General features: G+C 50.0%; 7 protein-coding genes across 7 annotated transcripts; 3 read left to right on the forward strand and 4 right to left on the reverse strand.

Moving 5' to 3' along the window:
- Nucleotides 1-172: 172 nt before the first annotated feature.
- N0V89_011265 (uncharacterized protein) lies at nucleotides 173-1034 on the forward strand (the record flags this gene model as incomplete). Its single annotated transcript, XM_056219997.1, has 2 exons — nucleotides 173-176; nucleotides 208-1034. The coding sequence occupies 2 exons, from the start codon at nucleotides 173-175 to the stop codon at nucleotides 1032-1034; spliced, it is 831 nt and encodes a 276-aa protein (XP_056067124.1).
- A 3938-nt stretch (nucleotides 1035-4972) lies between these two features.
- Nucleotides 4973-5320, reverse strand: N0V89_011266 (uncharacterized protein; the record flags this gene model as incomplete). The annotated part of the gene is given in 2 exon segments (XM_056219998.1): nucleotides 4973-5298; nucleotides 5314-5320. The coding sequence occupies 2 exon segments, from the start codon at nucleotides 5318-5320 to the stop codon at nucleotides 4973-4975; spliced, it is 333 nt and encodes a 110-aa protein (XP_056067125.1).
- A 652-nt stretch (nucleotides 5321-5972) lies between these two features.
- Nucleotides 5973-8749, reverse strand: N0V89_011267 (uncharacterized protein; the record flags this gene model as incomplete). The annotated part of the gene is made up of 2 exons (XM_056219999.1): nucleotides 5973-8683; nucleotides 8746-8749. The coding sequence occupies 2 exons, from the start codon at nucleotides 8747-8749 to the stop codon at nucleotides 5973-5975; spliced, it is 2715 nt and encodes a 904-aa protein (XP_056067126.1).
- Nucleotides 8750-16213: 7464 nt separating this feature from the next.
- N0V89_011268 (uncharacterized protein) lies at nucleotides 16214-16813 on the forward strand (the record flags this gene model as incomplete). The annotated part of the gene is made up of 1 exon (XM_056220000.1): nucleotides 16214-16813. A coding segment is annotated over one exon (600 nt), but the record flags the coding sequence as incomplete, so codon positions are not given.
- Nucleotides 16814-18265: 1452 nt separating this feature from the next.
- N0V89_011269 (uncharacterized protein) lies at nucleotides 18266-18862 on the reverse strand (the record flags this gene model as incomplete). The annotated part of the gene is made up of 1 exon (XM_056220001.1): nucleotides 18266-18862. The coding sequence occupies one exon, from the start codon at nucleotides 18860-18862 to the stop codon at nucleotides 18266-18268; it is 597 nt and encodes a 198-aa protein (XP_056067128.1).
- A 1225-nt stretch (nucleotides 18863-20087) lies between these two features.
- N0V89_011270 (uncharacterized protein) lies at nucleotides 20088-20719 on the reverse strand (the record flags this gene model as incomplete). Its single annotated transcript, XM_056220002.1, has 2 exons — nucleotides 20088-20662; nucleotides 20713-20719. 2 exons carry the CDS (start codon nucleotides 20717-20719, stop codon nucleotides 20088-20090), a joined length of 582 nt encoding a protein of 193 aa, XP_056067129.1.
- A 387-nt stretch (nucleotides 20720-21106) lies between these two features.
- Nucleotides 21107-23359, forward strand: N0V89_011271 (uncharacterized protein; the record flags this gene model as incomplete). Its single annotated transcript, XM_056220003.1, has 2 exons — nucleotides 21107-21111; nucleotides 21142-23359. 2 exons carry the CDS (start codon nucleotides 21107-21109, stop codon nucleotides 23357-23359), a joined length of 2223 nt encoding a protein of 740 aa, XP_056067130.1.
- Between the last annotated feature and the right edge of the window lie 419 nt (nucleotides 23360-23778).

Genomic DNA, 23778 nt, shown 5'->3' on the forward strand with positions numbered 1-23778 from the left:
TGCCAGTCTCAACACAACCCCTTACCTGCAACAGCGGACTGACATGCGCCCTCTACACCGCTACCAGCGTGAACATGGCTGGATGTTGCTCCCAAGGTGACACGCAAAACTGCGGCTGGGTAAACTCCTGCATGAACTACGAAGCGTATACAAAGGGATCGTGTGATGCGGAATGCGTGAGCAACAGCTTTTTGGGTGTATGCACAGATAGCGAGACACCCTACTGCGTTACTTGGACGTATACATCAGACCAGGTGGCGGATTATGGGTGCGCGACAAGCCCCCTTGGGGTCCTCACCGTAGAGCAGTTTGCGAGCGACACAGAGTCGATCTACTCTATCACGCTACCAACGCTCTCTGGTCTCGCTGTTACAGGCTGGGACAGCGAGACTTCATCAGTCGACAGCGATGTGACGACCGACTTCTCCAGCACGAGTATTGATCCATCCGATCCTGAAGCGACCACCCCGGTACCTGGTAGCAATGGCAGCAACGACAACACGCCCAAGCCCAAGACAACGAAGAAGTCCACACCCGTCGGCGTGATCGCTGGTGCCGTAGTTGGAGGACTTGTCGTTCTCTTTCTCATTGGCGCCGCCATCATCTTCTTCTGTGTCAAGCGCCGCAAGGCCAAGCAGCTTGCCAACAATCAGACCATCATCGCCGCGCAGCAAGCTCAACCTCATCAATCCGAATACAAGCCGGTTGTTCAATCTCCTCCAATGCCGATGCAGTCTCCACCACCCCAAGGCACCGGCTACTTCACCCCACAGGACCAGAAGACCAATTATCAACCCCTGAATCAGGTTCACAACCAGGGGCCGCAATCTCCTGTGCTATCGAATCCTCCTACGCCGGCGCCACCGTACATGCACCCGTACTATGCAGCACCAAATGCACCGCCCCTGCCTGCGGAAGGATCAGCTCAGTACCCAGCAGCCAGGGAAGGAACATATGAAGTCGATGCTATTACGGCGTCGCATGCAAGACCCGCGCAACAACCAAATACATTTGAGATGGGAACTGGGAAGTAAGATCGGGCTATTGACACTTTGTGACGAAATGTTCGAACGGAGGGAAATTGGCCACCTTCGTAATCATAGTAATGCACCGTCTAATTTGCTCATCTACATGTTATCTGATCGATCCCCAAGTCGTTAAGAGTGAGTCAACATAAGTTTATCTATAAACGATTAACTGTCTATATTCCATTCATTCTTCTGTTTCGTAGTCCAACACCCAAAAGCCAACACATGCGCCATTGATTGAGATCATGACATCCCGAATGAATGCCTCGCAAGATCCAAGCCCAAGTGACTCTCACGGTCAAGAGAAATGCCATCACCAGGTAGCAACCGTAGTTACATCTCCTCATCGCCGTCTCTTTCGACATCTAGTTCACCCTAGCGACGCAGAACGATACTCGGAGCCTGCTCGGTCCCGCGCCCCCGCCGTAGTAATAGCGGATCGTGACCTTGCTCCTTAGCCAGTCTACCATTGATGAGAAAATGTGAATAGTAGAGATCGCCTCACAGACGCATTGGCGATTGGCCCAGAAGATGCAAACCCAGATTTTTGAGTAGAGATAAAGTGGGTCAAAGCAGGGGCGATAGATGTACATTGAGGAAGAGGCGAGGGGTGAGATTTCGACGTACGGCTAGCGTTCTTCGAAGTTGATGTTGGTGTCACTGTTGGGCGCAGTAGACGCACGGCCGGAAAGGATCGCGATGAGGCCGACTTCTAAACTCAGGGTTGCTATCACAGGTCATAAGGATTGTCTAAGTGAGTAAGAGTATGCATTGTGCTTATATGAACACTCAATATACTACACATTTCCCTTTCCTAGCCCACAGACATCGTCCTGTGGTCCCGGAATTTGTTCCCGTGAGCTCTGCCCAGCCATGGAAGGAAGCCCACAAGAAACCCTTATAATGCAGGTCACAAGCCGCTGTTGTATTACAGCAAATTATCCACTATTGCTTCTGTAATGAGCTTCGACTTCGTGTTCGTGATAGAGTAGAACCAGGCTAAAATACTGCACACTGACCCGGTGACGAGAGGCATGTGGAGTGATAGCACAATGAAGCACTTCCGAATCACCTCTTTGAATCAGCAACAAGCAAGTAGCTTTGATCATCACGTTGCACTAGCTCGTGTCATATAAAGGTTCGGATTGCGAGGCGCTCTATGCTTTGGCGCCTGAACGGTGTTGATTGGAAGACGCATTGTTGGAGACGTTACACCCGCATTCACGGAAGCTGGGGCTACGTCCGCATTTCTCAGATTGACCTGGCTCAAGCTCAAGCTTCTTCTGAACAGCAAATCAAGTTTCTGGACCGGTGGTTGCTAACAGCTGCTCCCGCTCCCTCGCAAGCGCAGCGTCGGGCTCCTCCCGCCCTTCTTCCTCCAAATTACACTGCTCAGCCTGACTACGGTACGACTTATGGTATACGCGAAGCTGGTCCTGGCGCACTAGACACTTCGCCTTCGCCGTGCCAATAACGCGGCTCGCGCGCGTAGGCTATAAACGCTCGCACTCCGGAAGCCCTGTGACCATGTGGGAAAGTGGAATATGGAGGCGTACTGTCATTTTCTGAGAGTTTGAGTAACCTTATAAGATTGAGTGGTGACTTCTCTTTCAAGACTTATAGGCTCACTTGAAGGAGCCGAGAATCCGGATGCACTACTATTTTGTAGGTTTATTCAATCTAAGTTTCATAATTTACTGGCTCACCACCTATTTAATATGTTTTAAATGAGTGTTAGGAACACTTACGCTTCCCACTTCTTACTTGCGGCCAACGCTACAATATTACACTCAAGTTAGGTGCTCGTCTTCTACAGTTGCACACCCTCCGCACACGCATACTTATTGTTATGACAGACTGTTTAATCAACTTATTAGAGACTATAAGATGGGCTGTATACTTTCTACTATAAACGTAAGAAGTCTTCTTTGTTCATAAACTATTATTATAAACAAGCATCAATATAGTATTAGTTAATATCAAACATCTTTATACCCTAAACTATCATATCTCCATAGACTAATATAATCCTCCCGTTTCCATACACTATAAGTACCACGATTAACAATCTCAAAGCGACTTACGAATACCTACATAAGTATGGAAATCCTAAAGGTATACTGTGGAGCAAGGAAGTTATTAAAGGAGCCGCCTAGTTAAACCATAAAGTACTGGATTACAACAATAAAGCCGCTAAGATAATCTATAAAGTACTAGAATTTAATAAGAAAGCCACCCAGACAGCTGGTAAAAGATTAGAATTTGACGAACTCTAATAGTTGCGGGATAATAATACCGCTTTCTAAAGTCGCATAGCTAATCTATGTGCTAACTTTAGCACCTTCACTCTAGGCTTCACTTACGAAGTGCGCATAATATCCGGCAAATTTAAGACCCTAAAGATTCCTAACTACGATGATCCTACTAAGGTTCGCAAATTCGATAATCCTTATAAGATTCCTAATTCTACTAAACCTCGTCTCGCTCTATGTATAAATGGCATTATGGAGATTTCTAAGTCTTTTAAAGCGGACGGTAAACTTAACAATAATACACCTTATACTCATCTCTACAACCTCAAGGCTGTGGGTGTGTCTAATCACAAGAAATATAGTCAATGCATGCACAAATGCCCACCGTGGGAGCTGTAGGGAAATTCTTAGCACACAGGTGCCTGGCATCTAAATGGAAAGTTTTGGGGTTATAAGGCGACCGAAAACAGTATCCAGTTTGAATACAAAGACATCATTAAGCAGTCGTTAAACGGGGAAGAAAAAAAGCAGTTATCGGACAACGAAGAAAAGAAGAAGAAGGAATTGGCCTAGCTTTAGAAAAAACTTTTAGACAGACTTAACAGCCTTATTAAGGAGCATGGATCCACCTTAAAGCACGTTGACAAGGTCATCTGTTTCACACTAGGGTCGCTGAACGTTAGAAAGGCGAGGAGCTTTATTTAACATAAGGCAGCTGCCATAGTCGCGGCGGCCTTAAATAAGCTACGTTAAGACGATAACGCCTCTGCACCACTAGTCACTATATTTGCTTAAGACCCTGCATATTATGGCAATTATATTAAAAGTCTTAAGAAAAGTCTTAATATTACGGCTACTGCCGAGTACGAGGACTTCTTTAAGATAGACAGAAACACTTTTATTATTAGCTTCGCTCCTGCCGGACCCATCTTCCCCATTATTGCTGACCTCACACGCGAATTTGGCGGGCCGGCTGCAATGCTGTGTGACGAGATTAACACTGATTACCTAAGGCCGTAGAACAAAGATGAAAACTGGATTAACAATTGGCCAACGAAGAATCTAGTAGAAGGGTACCAAGTGAAGTACTCCACTAAGAAATTTGGAGATGAAATAGCAGTCTGGGAGGATCTTAGGATATCACAGGAAGCTTTTATAGAGAAGTTTCCTAAACCTCTAATTAAAACGAACATATTAGAAAGACAGATATCTGAGGGAATTAACTAGAAGGACAAAAAGGAAGTGGAGAAGTAGAAGAAGGATGTATTAGAGGTGTGGATAGGAGGATATTCTAACAGGTCGAAGATCTGCTTCGGTGATAGTTACCTTTATGTCCGAGATGGCAAAAAGGCTCCAGTTTAGACATCCTTAAAAGGGCCATTCTATACTCTTAGTAGGCTAAGGTATGTCATCATTGGATCCATATTATATTTCCTGATAACTGTTAAGATATAGAGAGTGATATTATCACTTATGCGATCTAGGATTATCTAACTTCCCAAATACAACCCCTTATTCCTACCCTCACCTCCTCCTCCTCCTCGGAAGCTTCTGCCCTTCCGCCAACCCATCATCTGCATCCCTGTGCCCCACATTCCCCAACCTCACCTTCCTATTCACCAATCCGTTAAACACCTGCCTCGCCTTCACCAAGCCTACCGCCTTCCTCGACCTCCAAATTCTCTGCCGATCCTAATTGCTGAACGCGTTCCTGATAAGCGCCATATCGATAGAGATGTGCGCCCACTCGATATTCGCCTCCCACGCAGCATACGTCAGCACAGGAGCGATGGTGATGCGGTCGCCTGGGGCAAGGGAGCGAAGGAAGGGTGCGTCTTTGGGCTTATTAGAGGAGTAGACGACTGTTTCCTTAGTGCGTTTGCGGTAGTTCCAACGCCAGATAGGCTTCTCGTGCCAAGGGCTGGGGCGGATACTATTAGGGGTAAGTTTGTCGGTGCGCAACCAGGACCATGTTTTAGCGAAATCGTGATCGGTGTAGTCCTGGCGGTAGGAGCGCGCTGTTAGAGCAATACGCCGCATGGGTGCGGAGTTACTGCTCGCCAGGATTGGCGGGCTGTGTAGGTAGATGAGGTCGCGGATGAGCTCGGTGTGGATGTAGTGGTCGCGCCGCTCGACGGTGAGGGTCTCGTAACTGTCGCTGAAGTCAAGGATGCGGGCTACGATGGGCAGAGGGACCAGCTGCTTTGCCCTTGCACGGATGATACATGTCAATTCAAGCCAGAAAGGCCTTTTCTGCTCGACTGCAATCTCTTTAGGGGTATCCTTGTTGCGAAAGATAAAGCGATGACGGATGTGCTCTAGCACTTTGTCGAGAGACGCGCCGTTGTGGAGGAGTGTCTCTGCAACAGGTAGGTATTTGAGCTCTAGGGCGATGGCTAAAGGAGTTTTACCTGCGTGGTTAGGCTTGTCCCAATTGTATTGTCCAGCTTTGGTTTGTCCACTGGATAGCTTTCTAACCGTCACCTCCCACCCGCAGTATGCGGCCAGATGAATAGGAAGGTTACCAGCGGTGTCGAGGACAGTCCAGTCAGATCCCGTGGGCATCTTATCGAGTACTTCGATAACGTGTGCTGATGGCTCAATTGGCTGCCTTGTTACCGTCCAGTCATTATGACGATCCCTACTATGCCTGAGGCGCTGGAGTCCCCTAATCGCCGCTAGCTGTTGTCTGTCAGTACTTCATCTCTAATAAGTTGTAAGGACGACGTACATGCATAACAGTCCATGCGTTAAAGTTGCACTTCATGTCATCTAATCTGGCCACGTTGTGGCAAAGAATCCGGACTGATTGTGCATCGTCATTGGCAGCCGCGTGATGCATTGGACTCATGCCACGCCACCGGGCGAACGCCAACTGCTTTTGAATAGAGGAATCTTTCTTCAAAATATCGTCCACATCTTCCTTCCGGAAAGTTTCTTTTACCAAATTGCGGAGCAAGTCCTTGCTCTCCCAAAACGCCGACAGCATATGGGATTGGCCGGTGAAAGCAGCAAAGTGAAGGGCTCGTCCTACCGCGTCGTCGGAGAAAGTAAAGGCTCGGTTTATCCGTAACATCTTCTTTGCAAGCTCCCCAGCGCCCTCAGTGTCGGGAAGCTGCTCGAACACTATTGTCTCGAACCCCCAAGAAATGCGGGCGCCATGATCCAGAAGCATGATGGCTGCAGGATATGAGCCAGGACGGGCCTTGATTTCCATCGGAAGCCAGACTGCTTCAATCATCGTCGAGGGTTGCCCAAGCCCATGTCTGTTATTTGTTGGAACCTTAAAATGTGGGAAGCGATGGTTGTATTCGTCACTGAGCATAAGTGCTAGTGCTTCCGGCGCGTCGCCACATGTGGACCAGTATACAGCATCACATCTTGCTCCGTTGTTTTTGTAGTGCAACGTTTCGTTTCCCTTCGCAAGTAACTCGAGCGCCGGGCGAAAGTTAAAGAACGATGCTAGTAGCGTTGGACTAAAGCAGGGAGAAATGGCATGTGTGAAGAAGCGTTGCCAGCGGAGGAAGCGACCGCCAGCCGAGTAACCAATGTGGTCGACAACATCTTGAAACTTGTGCTTCAAGAAGCTAGCAAGCGGTTTGGTTGCGCCAGAATCCATGTCGAGCAGGGCATCGAGCAGCGTGGAGTATGCCTCAGCTGCGCCGTTGCGGTTGGTGAAGCGAAGGTAGCAGAACATCTGGAGCCATCGCAAGAAGACTTGATTCTTATCTGACCGGAAGAACACGTCGAGTAGAACCTTGATTTTTTCATCCAGTTGCTGCGTCCGGCAAACTTCGTCAAGATGCTGTAGTATTCCAATACATGAATACTCCCAGAACCCATCTGCTATCAGATTGTCATTGAAAGCCTTTTGAGTCTTAGAGTCCCCTGGCTGGGCGTCGAGGAATTGGCGATCGTTCAAGTAGGTCAGACAGGCCTGCAAGATGTCGCGGTCAATTTCGCCTAATTGATTCGGGATCATTGATTTACCATCGGGGCCCTTGATATCCTGACTGGTGACGAGGAAATCTCTCGCGGAAGTATGCGTCAGACCAACTGTGTCTGATTTTGCATCGATATATATAAGGTCACCAAGATGACGCTCAAGTTTCTCGCGAAGGTCGTCGATCTGTTCGGTCTCGTCAAAGGCTTGAGCGAGACCGATGCCTAGCTCCTTGACTTTGAGAGGACGATAGGCACGGATGATCCACCGTAGTGCGCTGGTAAGATCCTCTCTCGTAGTTTCATCCTCGACTTCTGACAAACCACGGAGTGCTTTCTCGTAAATACCCTTAAGGTCAGGCGGGACTTTGTCAAGGGCTTTCCGTGCCTCTTCCATATCGCTTTGATAGATGCGCGAGCCACCTAGTGTCTTCAGTGCCAGGTATGTCCATTTAAACATTCCTTCCGACTTGCGTGCGATCGACTCCTCCATCTCGTGCCGGAAGCCGTCTTGCCATTTGTAATTACTAGCTTTCGCCATCTCGTCAAGCTGGTGAAGGGTGTAAGCGTAGATATCTTGCTCGTTGTCCCTCTTGGTCATGACAAGGCGCTCTAGTTTCCCTTGTGGGAGTCCCTCAAGCAGCTCTTCAAACCACGGAGCGCGCCTAGATGTGAACATGATCTTCCAACTGGGTGGCAGCTCGGCGAATAATGTAAACAGCTGTTCTATCTGGACTTCACTCTCTTCTGTCTTGGGGCATTCGTCAAGTGCGTCGATGATAAGCACAGTCGTTTTGTTTGGCTCTTCCCATGATTTGTACTTGAACATATCTACCAAAGACGTCATGTTCGGTTGAGGAAGCCCTTGTTGGAGGTTGATGTTGGCAGGTGTGACTGTGTAATGGGGTTTGCCAGTGATGGCGTCGTCTCGGAAGAGTTGGTGAATCAGCGTGCGTAGCATCGCGGGTATGCTGCGTCGATCTGCTTCGTTGCTGCTACACGGAAAGTATGCAATTCCTGTAGGGTTTGAGCGGCGAAGGTCACTTGTGACAAAGGCTGTGAGCACTGATTTGCCAAAACCTGGGCCTGCAGACAACCATAACAGTGGCTTGTTGTTAGTCTTGCCTCGCCTATCACCAAAGGCCCAAGCTCGGAAGTGCGGGTCGTTGAAGATCCAGTTACCGGTGTCCGGTGTCCGAACCCGCAAAATGAATTTCATCCTGTCATCTACTTCTACCGGGGTAAGCCAGGATTTGAAACGGAGACGATCTTGCCGATAAAGCACTAGCTGCTGTTCTGTCATCTGCTTTTCAATGTTGCCAATGGATTGCTGCAACAAGGAGTTGACGTCATCCTGATTGAGTTTCCAGGCCAAATCTGCCTCTTCTTTCGCTGCCTCGCAGTAGTCGCGGATGATTCCAAGATGGGACTTCACCTTCTCGATCTTAAAGGTCAAGTAGTCTTTGGCATGCGACCAAAACCCCCGTACTTTGCGCCGCTCGGTAGATTATAAGAGTGAGTACACATCTTCGAAGAAGGCCCAGTAGGCATTGAAGACTTCGTAAATGGCGTTGTTGAGACGGTCCGCATTCCAAGGACGATTGTTCAGCCGTTCCTCGTTGATCATGAGGATTCCGAATGAATTGTGAACTTCATCGAAGAAAGAGCTTATCTCCTCAAAATCCTTGATTCCAGCAGAAGCGAGCTGCGATGTGATAAATTAACGGTTAGTTTTCATTTCAAGCACTTTCTTACCTCGAGGGGGACCTTTAAGCTTCCAACCACTAACGAAGCAATTCCATGCGGCTCCAAGGAAGCCAGAGTTGCCGCGACGCCCGCAAACCTGTTGAAAGTGTCCAGGAGCGGCCTCAGTTTCTGTATCGCCTTGCTGCTCTTCTTCGACTGCATCTGCGACTCCACTTCGTGGAACTTCTTTTCGGCATCTTGGAATGTGGAGTTCTGTAGCCATGCTCGGTGTTCTTGCGCAAATGCGCTAGAATTATTAAGACGGTCGGCAATGACTCGGGACCACTGTACAGAATTACGGGCCATTATGAAAGTGAGGCTTAGAGATGAAGCGGGAGCTCAAAAGCCTGCCACTCGTGGTTCTTGTAGCCCCAGTTTCGGCCCCCGCCAAAAGAAACAAGTTGGATACCCCGCCAAGGAGGGCCTGAACAAGGGCTTGAAAGCCAATAGTAAGATCGGAAAGCTTGTCATGTTTAGGCTTCCCGAGACTGCATGCAAGAGATATTAATGCAGACGAGTAATCACGAATGTCGGACGCCATAACGTCATCGGAAACTGCCATGAAATGGCCCCGGGGGCGGTGATGCTTGAGTGTGACACAGTTGGGAAGCTAGTACCGCACCATTGTTATCGAGCCAATTAGCAGAAGAAATTAAGGAGAATCTTCTGTCTTACAATAGTCGGCCTAAGTCTTACTTATTCGAAGAGAGATAATATGAAGCGTATAATGTACCTTACAAACGAGCTAATTTCACGGATAAGCTAGTTTTTGAATTTTGCCGGGCACAACACTGGCTCTTACACTCTTGTAACTCTATAATTACATTATACCAGATTGAAGATTACTACTAAGGGTGGGATACTAGCATGACGGGCCCTGTACCTCTACTGCATCTGAATAACTGGCACGCTTCATGCTTCATCGTTAGAAATCCGAGTAAGTTCATGGACTGGTCTCGCAATTCGAGGCATCAAATACGATATGACGACTTAGTTACTCCTCGAGACAGATACAATTGCGGCTCTGCTCGGTGTGATTACTAATCTACCTTGGTATCTACCTAGGTAGGTCTTAGCGCCACCTGGGCATCTTCCAGCAAGCAAAACGGTCGACATCTCCAACGCTGGGTCACGATCAGCACAGAAAGACGTCGCATCTGGAAACCTTGAGCACCTAGCAATGTTTGACGCCTCTCGGGATGGACAAGGCGTGCCTCCTACATTTTGAGCGGTCTCCTAAGAAGCAAGTATGCCGTTCAGTGCTCTATACGTCTACGCTTTCAAAGAAAACTTTGGTAGTACTCTTCTGGGTGAGCGCTTCATTGCAAGCTACCGAATTCACCCTAGTGACACCATACCTATGGTACATTGACTTTCCGTATGCCTTGAACACGTTGCTGTCAGGCAAGATATTCCATTCCGATCCCAAATCTCGTATCCCACTTTTGCTTGTCCGCGTTGTCTGGTATGAAATCCTTATCGCCATTCGCGATGCACGCCTCCCTCACCGTGTACCTCGCGCAGTCTACAAAGCCTAGCTTGAGGTACATACTGACCACTTCTTTGTTATTCGGGTGCACGATCAGGCGAATGCGCGCCTTCCTTTGCCCCTCTGAACCCCGCGTCCTCGCCGAATCCTCTTGGAGAGCTTTGACGTTTCGTGGCTCCGATTTTGTAGCCGGAGTCGAGAGTGGCGTGGTCACAGGGGAAATATGTCGGCCTGCTTGGATGGCAGCAAGTGTGATCTGTTTCGCTAGCCCTTTCCCACGATGCTCCGGCAAGACGAACAGTCCCGTCAATTGCCAACGCAATTCCTCCTCGTCATTCGCGGGATTTGGCTGTCCTGAATCTGGAAAACACCAGGCGTCCCGAGACACGGGGCCAATCATGGTAAATGTTCCAGCCCATTCGCTCTGGAGCAATACTGAGAGTTTCGCTTCGCTATGTTCCGTCGCTAGGGTTGATTGAGTAGTCTCAGGTGAAGCCATGCAGACCACAATCTGAGAGCTAGGATTCGTGATGCGCGACTCCCATATTGCAAGGGATAGGCCGCTCTCGGTTGAGTATTCTTGAGAAAAAGCCTTTGGATCGGATTGTAAGGCGTGGAGCTTGAAGATGCGATATTTTCGTGCTAATGCGGTGATGTTGGGTGGACTGAGGGTCTTGGGTATGAGCGTTGTTGTGTATACCGTGGAAGACATGATGAATCGTGCATTGCATCGCATGAGTCCTCAGGAGTCCTCAAGATATTTATCAGAATATCTACTTGGGGCGTACCATAGAAGTGACTCAGAATGATGATTACTGATCACTATTTTCGGCGGATCCACACTCTAGTTCGGCGACCCACCATGCCGTGTGCTCCATCTTTCGGCATGTTTGTAAGAGCACATCAAGAAGCCTCAAGCGGAGAGAGAGAGCTGTTGAAATTTTACTGTATTCATGGAAAGTGGTATAGATTCACGTTTTACCGCTTCTGAAATCTGCGAAACGTCGACTACGCCAAAAGGTTGATTCGCAGCGAACCAAGCACGTCGATTGCCGTATATATCGGTTTTTATTTGAACTGATACATCATAGTACGTAGCGTTGAGCTTTTCCATATCGCCGAACCTGCAATCTCCACAAGTTACTGCCATTATCCAATTGTTTTCGGCGAAGTATGAGCTACACCCGGACTTTCATTCCGAATTGACGAAATCTGCGTCAGGCATCCGCTCAGAGGGTCGCCGTACAACTATGAGCTGTGAGTAATATGCGGTCAAGACTTTGTTGATATACTAGCCAAATACCCAATTCTCTCGAGTACGAAGATCGCGAATGACGCCGCCTCTGAATTTTCCATCCATTGGTACCAGTTCTTCAGGCAGATTCTGGCAGACCGATGGACGATTTATGTATGCCGAACGTAGCCTACCTTCTGGCGCAAGGATTATGATTCAAGTTACGAAAGCAATTTGTCTAAGCAAATGCATCGGAAGACCTGTTTCACCATGTTTTGGTCTTGGTGGGCGATGCGGGAGACTAACTCGTATCCTGGACAATCCAGAAAGAAGTATTCGTCACGCTAGCGACGATTGTGGAATAAGCAGCGCATTCGGTTGATTCCAGGTACTGTAACCACGGAGCATTGTGGGGCCTATTTAGGATAAGATGTCAAGAGCATCAGATCGCCCGGTCGTGTAAGGCCGTTTTTACCAATAGCGTGATATTGAACTACGCCCTGTGGCTTTCAACATTGACCACGCGACTTTAGTGCGAACGGCTAGCGTCTGTATCACAATCGAGTTCTTGTGCATAATTGTACTGTAACCTCAACGCCCAGTTTAACGTCACGATAATCCAATTGCCCAATAAGTGCTTATACATAGCGTTGCCCCTTACAGGACTGGAGCGAGGCATCGCTTCGACATCTTTATATTCGACGGTGTACAGAAGCAGATTGGCCATATACAGCGCGAGGAAGTTGACGAGAGCGGTGAAACTCACTTCGAATCTCGCCTGCCATCTACCTTGGTTCTTTCCGGACAAAAGTATGTGAATTCTGTCAGTTTCGAATACGCCAGTCAGACGTCGAATTGTGATGACGATGACGGAGGGCGCCTATTTATGTACGCACGGTTACGAAAACAATGACCGCGAAGATGATATGGGATGGATTTTTTTGAGCAGGTAGTCGAATACTGTGGTAGGCGTGTACGAACTTGAACGATCATTGGCGATCGTCGTTCGGGCCGATATTGGGTTTGCTTTTGGACTGGGGTATGGCACTCGCACTCGCACTCGTACTCGCATGGCACCTGACTGGATTATCTGTAGAGCGAGGAAGCTATGTGCACGGCAGCTTCCTTCTTCTTAATGGCCATATAGTAATGCTACTCAGAGTGTCTCTCCGCCTCATGTCGACATACATTCCAAAATTTGGTTATAATGTTCTCCAAGGTCTCGGTTTCGGTTTTGGTTTCGGTATAGCGTACCGTTCTCTACTAGGGTGCATCATGAACGAACTGTTAGCGTTGAGATTTCTAGTCTTGTAAGGGACCATTAGCCAACCAGCGTCGTCCCTTTGACGCTACCCTTGTATCGGTCCGTTCATTATACCCCCTTGAATAGAGCGAATACGCGGATACGCCCATCCTCGCACGAAAAGATCCGGAATGGACGATCATCATTTGCTCAGCACATAACATTATGTATAGCGGAACTCATCGGATGCTTACAATGATACTGCGCCCTATTTAAGAAACAAGAGGCGCATATTCATGTAGTATGTTTACTCTTAAATCACAAACATCAGCCACCCAATGCTAATGTGCTCGCCACTTCCCTAAAACCTGCTTCCGCTATGCTAGCTTCCAACATTCTGCAGGCTGCAGTATTCTTTTCCTCTATCTTGGTGATCCAGGCCACGACAGCACCAGCTGGCTGCCGCAAATTGAAGACAGACGCGGGATGGCCCACACATGCGCAATGGGAGGCAGCTCTCCCAGGTGTTGTGGCTACCAATGGCAGCGACCAACACGGTCCATTGCCCGACTACCGGCTGCAGGCTAGATCTATCGAAGACGTCCAGAACGCCGTGCGCTTTGCAAAAGATCACAGCATTCGTTTGAGTGTGTTGACTACGGGACACGACCAACTGCAGCGCAGCGACGCGGGATCTGGACTTCTTATCGATTTATCCTTGTTCCAAGGTGCCTGCGTCATGCCGTCTTATATCACTACCACGGAAGGTCTTCCATTTGTGGGTCTCGACACGGAGGCAGAATCCATCGAGATTGTTGAAGGACAACAAGCTGCTGTCTCGTTTGGTCCAGCCCTGGCTGGTCTGCCTTTGAACTACGCCGTATCGAAATCGGGACTTTTCACAGTGAGCGGCGGAGCTGGTAGGTAAAATCAGTATTTTCTGTTTTCACGGCTGACGTACCCAGCAACCGTTGCCGTTGGTGGAGGCTGGGGCCAGAACGGCGGATACGGTCCCATGACCTCACAGTACGGTCTTGGAGTTGACCAGTGGCTCGAAGCACTGATCGTCACCCCTGATGGCGAACTTAAAGTTGCCAACAACGCGATAAATTCGGATCTATTTTGGGCCATTCGAGGAGGCGGTGGCAGCACGTTTGGCGTTATTGTACAGGCCACCTGGAAAGCGCATGTTACGGTACCGATCACAGGGTTCAACTGGTATATTAACTCCACCCTGAATGCTTCAGGCTTGGAACAAGGGACGTATCCCACCAGTGAAGCGCTTCGATATCTTTTGGGCCACGCGAAAGACCTTCAACAGAAGGGGATCAGTGCGACTTTCTACACCTTTCCTACATACATCAGATGCTTTGCCATCCACCCAGGACCGCAAGCGGGTATCGCCAACGCGAATCAGATTTGGGGTCCGATATTGTCGAACGTCTCCAATCTCCCCGGAATTACGCCATTCCAAACACGGGCATTCGAATTTTCTAGCTACAAGGAATTTTTCGAGGGCACATACGGGACACTCGTTCCTCAACCGACGACAGCAGATCATCGTTACGATCGTGGGGTGATTCCTTATGACAGTCGACTTCTCAGCGCGGAACAACTTGGTCACCCGAGCATAACGCAGGCATTGGCTGAGACAGGTGGAAGCATCGGTGTGCAGATAATGTCGCCTGGGAACCGTTTCGGCAATGGTAGTGCGGTATCGGCAAACCCAGGATGGAGAAAAGCAGCAGCGCTAGTCATCGCAAACAAGACGCCCACTACAAGCGCTGCTGGCTTAAGACAACTAGCTCCCGACATGGGCACATACATCAACGAGGCCAGTGTCACCGAACCTAATTGGTCGTCTTCCTTTTGGGGATCCAACTATCCGCGCTTGTCGGAATTGAAGCGAAAGTATGACCCCGACATGCTATTCTGGATCAGTCCTGGAATCAATGCCGATTATATGCATGTCGTCGATGGCCGCGCTTGCATGGTCGAATACGTTCCCTCCACACCAAGTGAATATGCACCTTTGACAGATCGACGATTCGCTGCAAATTTGACTACGGATAGAGACTTTCTGTTCGGACACCAAGAATTGACAGGATCGACTTTTCCTGCTCCTGGAACGGAACTTGGGCTGCCCACCGTGCCTTAGTTCGACTCAGCAGCCACTTTGGTTGAAAGAGTGTACGAGTATACGAAGAGAATCTGGTATAGAATAGAACCTGTTTTGCTTACAAGGTGTCATTGGACTTTGCGTCGTATTTGCAAGTGATGAAACGCTGCAATTATGCTCCGATTGAGCTCTCTCATATTACCCAATTAGTTCTCTGCTCCGTTTCAACTGTATTTCTGAAGTTCTGCCCGGTCTCTCTCGTATCGGACCAGCTTCAAGGCCTGGATTGTTCATCAATCGTAGGTTCATTTAGGGATCCGATTATGAAACGCGTAGCAATCGGACAATTGCTCGAGGTTTAATGCCCGATATATGAGTATCACGGCAGTTCGATCTGCTCCGAACTGGTCACACACCACCTAATAGTACCCCTAGCTAGCTCTCCCAAAGCCCACGTGTGAACCCTGGAGTGTCCGATTAATCAGCAGCACGCTGAAACGAGCGTAAATGCATTCGGATAAGAACTTATTTTAGCCCTACGAATACTACGAAAGTAACAGAATAAATCTCTTTGAGGAATTACATGTGTTATCTTCTTTTTCAAGAATTACGTGTATCATCTTTTCTTCTTGGCGATACCGTCGTCGACGATATAGGGTGAAGCAGTTGATCTAAGTGGAGAATAAGACAGATGGGAATTTACGTAGTCCGAGTATAAAATTTCGTAAATATGGGTTTTTCGAGGTGCCAAGTCGCTTCAAGTAGAGCGCGAAGTGCCGAACATAACGTTATAATCGAAGCGCGAAGTTCCGAGTCGCTAGCGGTCTAGCTCTTAGTATGATTAAGCCTGAGGTCCACAGGTGCTCATAATGTTGAATTGCTGCTGTAACTACTATGTAATGCGCGTAATGCCGAATCGCTGTGAGGACAGGGCCGACGCGAACAGCTGAGTAGTCCGGAAGGCATGGAACGATGAAGGGCGCCTCGCTTTGTACGTCGCGCTATTTATCTGTCGACTCGTCGACTGTTTTGAGCCTTGTCTAACAATGTCTCCCCTGAAGATAACGATTATCAAAACTTTACTATTCGCTCAACTCCTGTCTGCATCTTCCATACTTTACACTGGACCTACTATTGTTGGATGGAATGAAGAACTACAGAGTTTGGAGGTTACACGGAACGGATCTCTCCTCATCGTGGACGACCGTATCACTGGCATTTTCTCACAGGATGAAAAGCCCCCAGCTCTCGCGAATGATGTTGAAGTCATCGACGCTACCGGCAAGATCATCACCCCAGGCTTTGTCGACACGCATCGCCAGAACTGGCAAACCATGTTTCGACATCTGCCTGTTCCCAACGTCATGGCGGACTATTTCATCAACACAATGAACACGCAGGTGCTACAGACCATACAGCCGGAGGACATCTACAACACTCAGCTTGTGAGTATATACGAAGGACTGGAAACTGGGGTGACGACGCAATTGGATCATGCTCACCATCCTCCGGGTCTGGCTCGTGCCGAAGCCGCGCTGAGGGCTTCCATGGACAGCGGCGCTAGGATCTTCCACGCGTTTACCGTGGGGACCAACGGCTTTGATACGCCGATAGCCGACCAGGTAGCGGAGTTCAAGAAGCTCTCTGAAATTTACGGAGATGCCCTCAATAAGTCTATCGTTAGCTTGGGCGTCTCCTGTGATGCGTTCAGCCGCAAGACCGAGGAAGAGCTTGAGCCCGTTCTAGCGTTGATACGGTAAGAGCAGACCAGATGCGATACTCAAACAGAGACCATGAAAGGAGGCGCTAACATTAAATGCCATGGCGATAGACAGCAGACTCTCCCTGTATTAACAACGCACATGCTTGCGGGCCCATACGGAGGTACGCCGTCCATCCTCAATATCACGTCGAACCACTTAGAAATTAACTTAACTTACCCCGTCTAATGCTCCTCCTAGTCGACAACACCCCGCAACTCCTCCACCGCCTCGCCATCCTCAACATCTCCACCCCGGTCGTCATCTCCCACGCCAGCTTCCTCGACCACCCCGGCTACCGCCTCCTCAAAGAAACGAACCAATACGCCTCCATCGCGATAGAAAGCGAAATGGCATTCGGCCAAACCAATCCCACAGCCCACCTCTGGCTCGACGTCGCCTCCCTCAGCATAGACGGATTAATGGTCGCAGCCGGAGACCTGCTCACCCAAGCGCGCATTCTCCTCCAATATGTGCGCAATCTAGGCTACGAAAGCGTGCTACGGCGCTGGAAAGTCCCCCTTTCTTCAGCCATGAGCACGCATCAGGCTTTTTTGATAGCCACAAGGCAGGGCGGTCTGGCGCTCAGGAGGCCGAATGTAGGCGTTATAGCCGCGGGGGCGAAAGCAGATATTCTTGTCTGGGACGTTAGTCGCAATCCTGCGATGTTGGGGTGGAGTACGGGGGATGCTGTGAGTGCGCTTTTGCTGTATGGTAGGCCGGGGGATATCGAGGATGTGCTTGTGGATGGTCAGTTTGTGAAGAGAGATGGAAGGCTTTTGGCGAGCGATGTGGATGAGGTGCGGCAGAAGTTTTTGGGGACGCAGAAAAGGCTTAAGGAGGAGCTTGTGGCGGGGCCTAAGGTATGGCTGGGGGAGATGAGGGAATGGTTTTCTGGGGCGAGGACGGAGAGTGTGCTGGGTGTGGAGCTGGGGAATGGGGGACAGGATGGGAGGACTGTGACATCGGAAGAATTGGATGATCATGAATGGAGAAAAGATGAACTGTGAGATCGAGGTTTGGAGAGACATCTGTGAACCTAGTCGATACGCTGCGGGGTTCTCCTTTGAAAAAATGCTTTGCTTGGGCAGCAGAGGGTTAGATGTCAAGGGCCGATAGTAGGCCTTACTGCTGTAAAGATGCGGTTCAATAGTACGTTCAAGTACCTATGCAATCAGAACCAAAAATTAAGTATTGGGAGCGACAAAAGTCCAAACCAATAGGCTCCAGGGCCCTTCACGTCATCTACATCAGAACATGTGCATCAAGTATTTGCGCCAGATCGCCTCCACAGGTCCCATCCAAAACACCACCGCGGCCTGCAGACGTTAGGCTTAAGAACCCCATGTCACTATTAGCCTGGGAAGCTTCTGCTACTTACCCGCTGACTGTATCACTAATACCATCATTAGAAGCCCCTTCAACCTCCCTTCCGTCCTCATCACGGGCGTTTCAGTCCGCTCTAGTCACAGTCAAGCCCTGCCCAGTAGAAGCATCGAACTGAAATTCCACTCTGAAGGACCCCACAATCTGAAGCGTAAATTGCTCCCTATCAGGCACCATCAACCTCCCCTTCTCCCCATCCGCTAATTGCGCAACTCCTCCTTTCACAACGAACCTAGCGACATAATCACCCCTCGAATCGTTCGTATTAGCTTTGTCCTTATTTTTCTCCAAAACCAGCGTTGAGAGCGCAGTGAAGACTTGGAACTCCATTCCATCGGTGAGCTTGCCCTGCGGGACGTCAAAGCCCACTGTAGCGTTGTGGCCGCGGAGCGAAGCGTCGGGTTGGAAGGTTTGGTCGGTTTCGGTGGTGAGAAAGCGCACGTAGCCGGTTGGGGAGGCTTCGAAGTAGCCTACTCCTGGGGTTACGGTCCAGACGTGGGTGAAGCTTGGGTGGAGGGTGCCGGTGGAGTATTGGCGCTTTCGAGAGCTGGGGCTGCCGCCGGGGGCTTCAGTGTCGTGGGAAAGCCAGTCTAGGTCATCGGGTGTGGGGAGCGCGATGGTAAGACCAAATAGAACGGAGAGTAGGACGATGGAGATCTTCATGGCGGTGATGGGTCTTTGAAGGACTGAAGAGGTGTTTCAATGGACTTCTCGCTGGAAGATGAACCAGATGGTGTGCACGACCTCTCAAGCGTTCATTTCTTCGCGCTCTCTTATATCAATTCTCTCGGCACTTCCTGGGCATCTTCGAGCTGCAATCTCCACAATCACGCCAATACCACTAGATCAAAACTCTCAAGCCATCATAGCACACTGAGAGCGCAGACGTCGATAACTCATCTAGTCTGTTGCGTTCGTCCAGCCCCTGCTCATCACAGCAGAGACATAATCTCTTCGTCACCACATCGTGTTTGAAACACATAATCCACTCTGAGGTTATATGGGGGAACAGGGTGGCACCATTCGTGTCATGTGCGGCTGAAGACATTAGAGGCGTTTTATGCGAGGCGGCCTGTTGCACTTGTGAGCATAAGAGCCGGTGCACTTGACAGAACAAGATGCAGACAATCTATAATCCGAGAAATGTCTTGGATACAATCTTTTCCGGCCAACGTTGTTGTCGCACCCAATCGACACTGGCCAACGATGCACACCCCTTTCGAGATGCCACCTGAAGACTCAACGACGAGCAGGCGGACGCGCTGCTATAAGCTTTTTGTTGCCAACGAGGATATCGTGAATAGCCGATGCACGAATGCACGATGTTTAAGTGTCAGTGCAAGGAAAAATACTTTCCGCTTTCACGAGGAACATGCGGTGCTCCTGCTGGTGTGCTTCCTGGGACTGGTGTCAGGCATGGTGCTAATGACTGGGGTGTATTGGGACTCAGTGTCGAAGCCTAGTGTATTTAGGCGACTGAGAGGCTAGTAAGTTGATCGTCGAGGATCAGGTAGGGTGCGTGAGAGAGGCTAATGGGAAGTAGTTGTGTTGCGAGTGCGATCGTTGTGTTTCTGGATGCTGCGTTGGGTATGGCGTTCTATACACTTTCGCAATTGGAGGTCTGGCAAGTCAGCGGGGTGTTAGATTGGACGATGGCGTTTACGGGCGCCTTCTACTTGTGGGCTTTCGTGGGGTTCTTGAGTGTGCCGAAGGGCGGAGTCGATGATGAGGAGAGGCGGGCATTGCTGAGCGAAGCAGTATCATGAGACTGGCGAAAGGTCTGTAATAAACGACGGGTGTTTGCTGTGATACAGGCTGTGCCGTGTTAATACATTGCGCTAAAATACATACACCCTCTATATCTATCCGCATCGTACAGCCGCCTCTTCTACATAAATCTCGACGGAGAGCTTTTCTTGAGCACCAACGGGTGCCTGTGTACACTGGGCATCAGGCCCAGCCCGATTGCCCGTCGTATCGCCTTCGCGATCTTCCTCTGGTTCTTCGGTCGCAGGCCGGTCTCTCGCGAGTGCTTTATCCGGCCCATCTCAGTCATGTACTCGGACATCATGGTGAAATTCTGCACAGCGTTAGTCGTGACCCTCTTTCCTCCAAGGTGCGTAGCTACCTTGTATTCATTGATGGGGTTGATGCCGAGCGTGTCAAAGGCATCGCTTGAAGGGGTCTTGCGGGCGAGCTTCCACTTCTTCTGCTCCACGCCGGACAGGTCGTGCGGTGCGTAGACGTCACCAGTGTTCCACTTGCGGTAGATGTGCTTTTGGAAATTCTGCCGTTCCTGGCTGGCTTGCATTAGGGCTCTTTGGCGGTCGGCGGCGCCCTCGAGGGCCATTGCACCCATTCGTGTCGCAAGCTTAGGATCTTTGGCAGAATCGGCCGTGGAGGAGAGCGATTGCCCTGCGGCAGGACGGGTCGGAGAGCTTTGTCCCAGGATATCCAGTAGGTCTGCAGCTGTTGAAGCGTTAGTCAAGCGTTCCGACGAGCAACCGGGGCACCTACCATTTTGGCGGGGACCTGTTGTCGCAATGCCTCTTGTGCATGTCCGCGACATCGCGGCCGCAGGGCGAAAGGGTAACCGCATCAGCGACATTGTGATACGAGGTTACAGGCGGTATTGCTGTGGGCTCGCGATGGTCGCGCGTCGAGGTTCAGAAAGTTCCCAGGACTAGCGGCTTGGCACATATATGATTTCACTACCGCGGCGGCCACTCCTCCCACATCTCATCCAGACATACCCCTGGAGATCAGCTATTGTAAATCGTTGTATTATAGTTCCATCACTTTTCTTCCCATGGAAGCTCTACCGAACCTGTACAGATAGTTTTCGTGCTGCAATTGCACCTCGACGCCACCCGCCGCCTGAAAGCTCCTCCCGCAAGCTCCTCCGCCATGCCGTCACACCTCACACGCGTCGTCTTCCGCAGTATCATCGCCGACACCCCTCTGGTCTGGCGCGGATGTGCTCAGCGCACACCACGACTTCGAACGTCCTTTCAGCATGGCACCCACGCAATTGCGCCCCAGCGGCGTACGTTTTTCGGCATGTTCAAATCTCCGCGCAAAATAAAACCAGCCGAAGTACCTGCGGGCTTTGAAGTTCTTGGTGGCCTCATCGAAGCGCAACGTGATGGTCTGCGACTACCGCCTCCTTCCAAGGTTGCCGAAGCAGTGAGCGCCTTCTTCCTGCAGAACAAGGCAGATCTTGAGGATTTCCACGTGAAGAATGTCTTGAATGCACTTCGGTACTTGCTGGAGAACCCGAAGGAGGATGGACAGCCCTGGATACCGTTCAAGAGCTTGAACAAGATGATGGTCAAGTTGGACAGATACCAACCGGAGACGGGCGGAAAGCCACACAAGATTTTGGCGAAGCTGTTGGATGCAGAAATAGGGAAGGTTATCGAGAAGGAGCTGGATAATGCGAAGAAGGATTTTAAAACACTGACGGTATATGAGGGACTACAGTTGCCTAAGCTTGTGCGCGTCCTTTGCACTTACGGTGCAAGCCAAGAAGCAAGGGATCTAATCTACAAAACTTTTGGAACGCCTTCGGATGAGCGTACAGAACGGGAGGTCTTGATCGTGCGCAACGTGTGGAAAACCGTTGCGGCAGGTTTCGCCAAGGAAGGGAACACGCCAGAGCTGCTCAAAACGACTCAGATGATGCAAGATGCTTCAGCCACATTCACATCCGAGGTTAAAGGGGTTCTCGTCAAATACTTCGCGGAAAGGAATGATCTGGAGCAGGCCAAGTACTGGTATTCTAAGACGATTCCAGAAACGGACGATGGTAGAGGCTTGCGAGATGCCCTTGGGCCTTTGCTCACCACATGTGCGCTCAGTGGAGACACCGTGTTCGGCCAAAAGGTCGTGGCATCTCTCCTGCAAAAGATGCCTGATAAGGAGACGTGGGATGCTATTTTTCTCTGGTCAGCTGCAATTGGCAAGGGTGCTGACGAGATCGACCGCATGATGAATGTTATGGTCCGGCGGAATGCGGAGGAGCGACAGCAAAAGCCCGAACTTCCTGTCGTGCAACCGGATATTAGCACGATCAACTTGCTGGTAGAATTCGCCATGTCCAAGCAGGACTCGTATTCGGCCGAGCGCTTTGTAGTTCTCGGAGAGAAACGCGGCATATACCCGGACGAGAAAACTTACACCATGCAGATGCGGTATCGACTTTCCATCAACGATGTTGATGGCGCTCGTGCTGCGTACTACGGATTGCAGGGCCAAATTTCAGAAGACAGCGAGTGCATTGAAGCCATCAACAGGCTCATCCAAGCTTTATGCCAGTTGCAACAACATCATTTCGACGACATCATGGCCATCGTGGACGATCTGCACGAAAAGAACGCACAGCTTACACCAGAGACGGTGGCTACGTTGTGCGTCCTCCATCTTAGACGTGGAGAGCCCCATGATGCTGGTGACTTGCTAAACATGCACGCTCATCACTTTTCACCCGCTCAGCGTGTTGTCATCCGGAAGGGTCTTGCCTCGTTCATTCAAGATGGTCAGACCAGCACAACAGATGCCTGGGATGCATACCAGATGCTACGCAACGCATTTCCGGAAACCCCTCGCTCCGACCGCATCCCCCTGATGAAGGAATTCTTCGCTCGAAAGCGCTCGGACATGGCGTGCCACGTCTTCTTCCACATGCGTAATTCTATCGAGGAAAATATTGCAGCTGATAAAGAAGTCTATGTCGTGGCCTTCACAGGCTTTGCGCGCAACGGTGACGCCGAAAGTCTAGAGTTAGCTAGCAACCAGCTCAAGATTGACCTAAACGTGGAGATGGACACGCAGCTTAGGAACGCTTTGATGCTCGCTTATGCTGCAACCGGTAGCGACAAGCGTGCCATGGCCATGTGGGCAGAGATCGGATCCTCGAAAGAGGGGCCGTCGTACAATAGTATTGCCATTGCGTTCCGTGCATGCGAGGGTACGCACTACGGAGAAAGACACGCGAAGTCCATTTGGCAGCGGTTGAAGGAGATGGATGTCGATATCGACAAGCAGATCTTTACCGCGTACGTGTCTGCCATTGCACGAAACCATCACCATGATGACGCTCTTGCCTTAATCGAGGCCGCCGAAGAGGAGTACGGCTTCACACCGGATTTCTACATGTGAGTAAACCATGACACACAGCGGGGAAACACTGCTAACGAAACATTAGATTGGGCAACTGGTTCCAGTGCACAGCAAACATTGATAGGCAAGAGAAGGTCGAGGAATGGATCAAGGCGCGGTATCCCGCCGTATGGGCTCAATTGGAAGCTTTGGGCTCGTATAGGACGATGGACGGCTTTGGCTACCGCCAATTCAATTTCAACCGGGACCTGGATCCCTAGTAAGATATTCATGTATAACGAAGAGATAGTCACGGTCAATTCAAAACCCAAACATGGCCTCTGCTCGGACCTGAATGACGTGACTCACGACTATCACTTATAGGTCGAAAATGTAGGACTCGACGTCATCGGCAAACGCTCAACTTATATGTGGCGCTGGTCTGTTCTTCAGTGGCCCCTTCCTCATTGCGGTGCACT

This window comes from Didymosphaeria variabile (genome assembly GCF_027946475.1).
Source record: "Didymosphaeria variabile strain IMI 356815 chromosome Unknown scaffold_8, whole genome shotgun sequence".
In the NCBI taxonomy this organism is placed as follows: domain Eukaryota; kingdom Fungi; phylum Ascomycota; class Dothideomycetes; order Pleosporales; family Didymosphaeriaceae; genus Didymosphaeria; species Didymosphaeria variabile.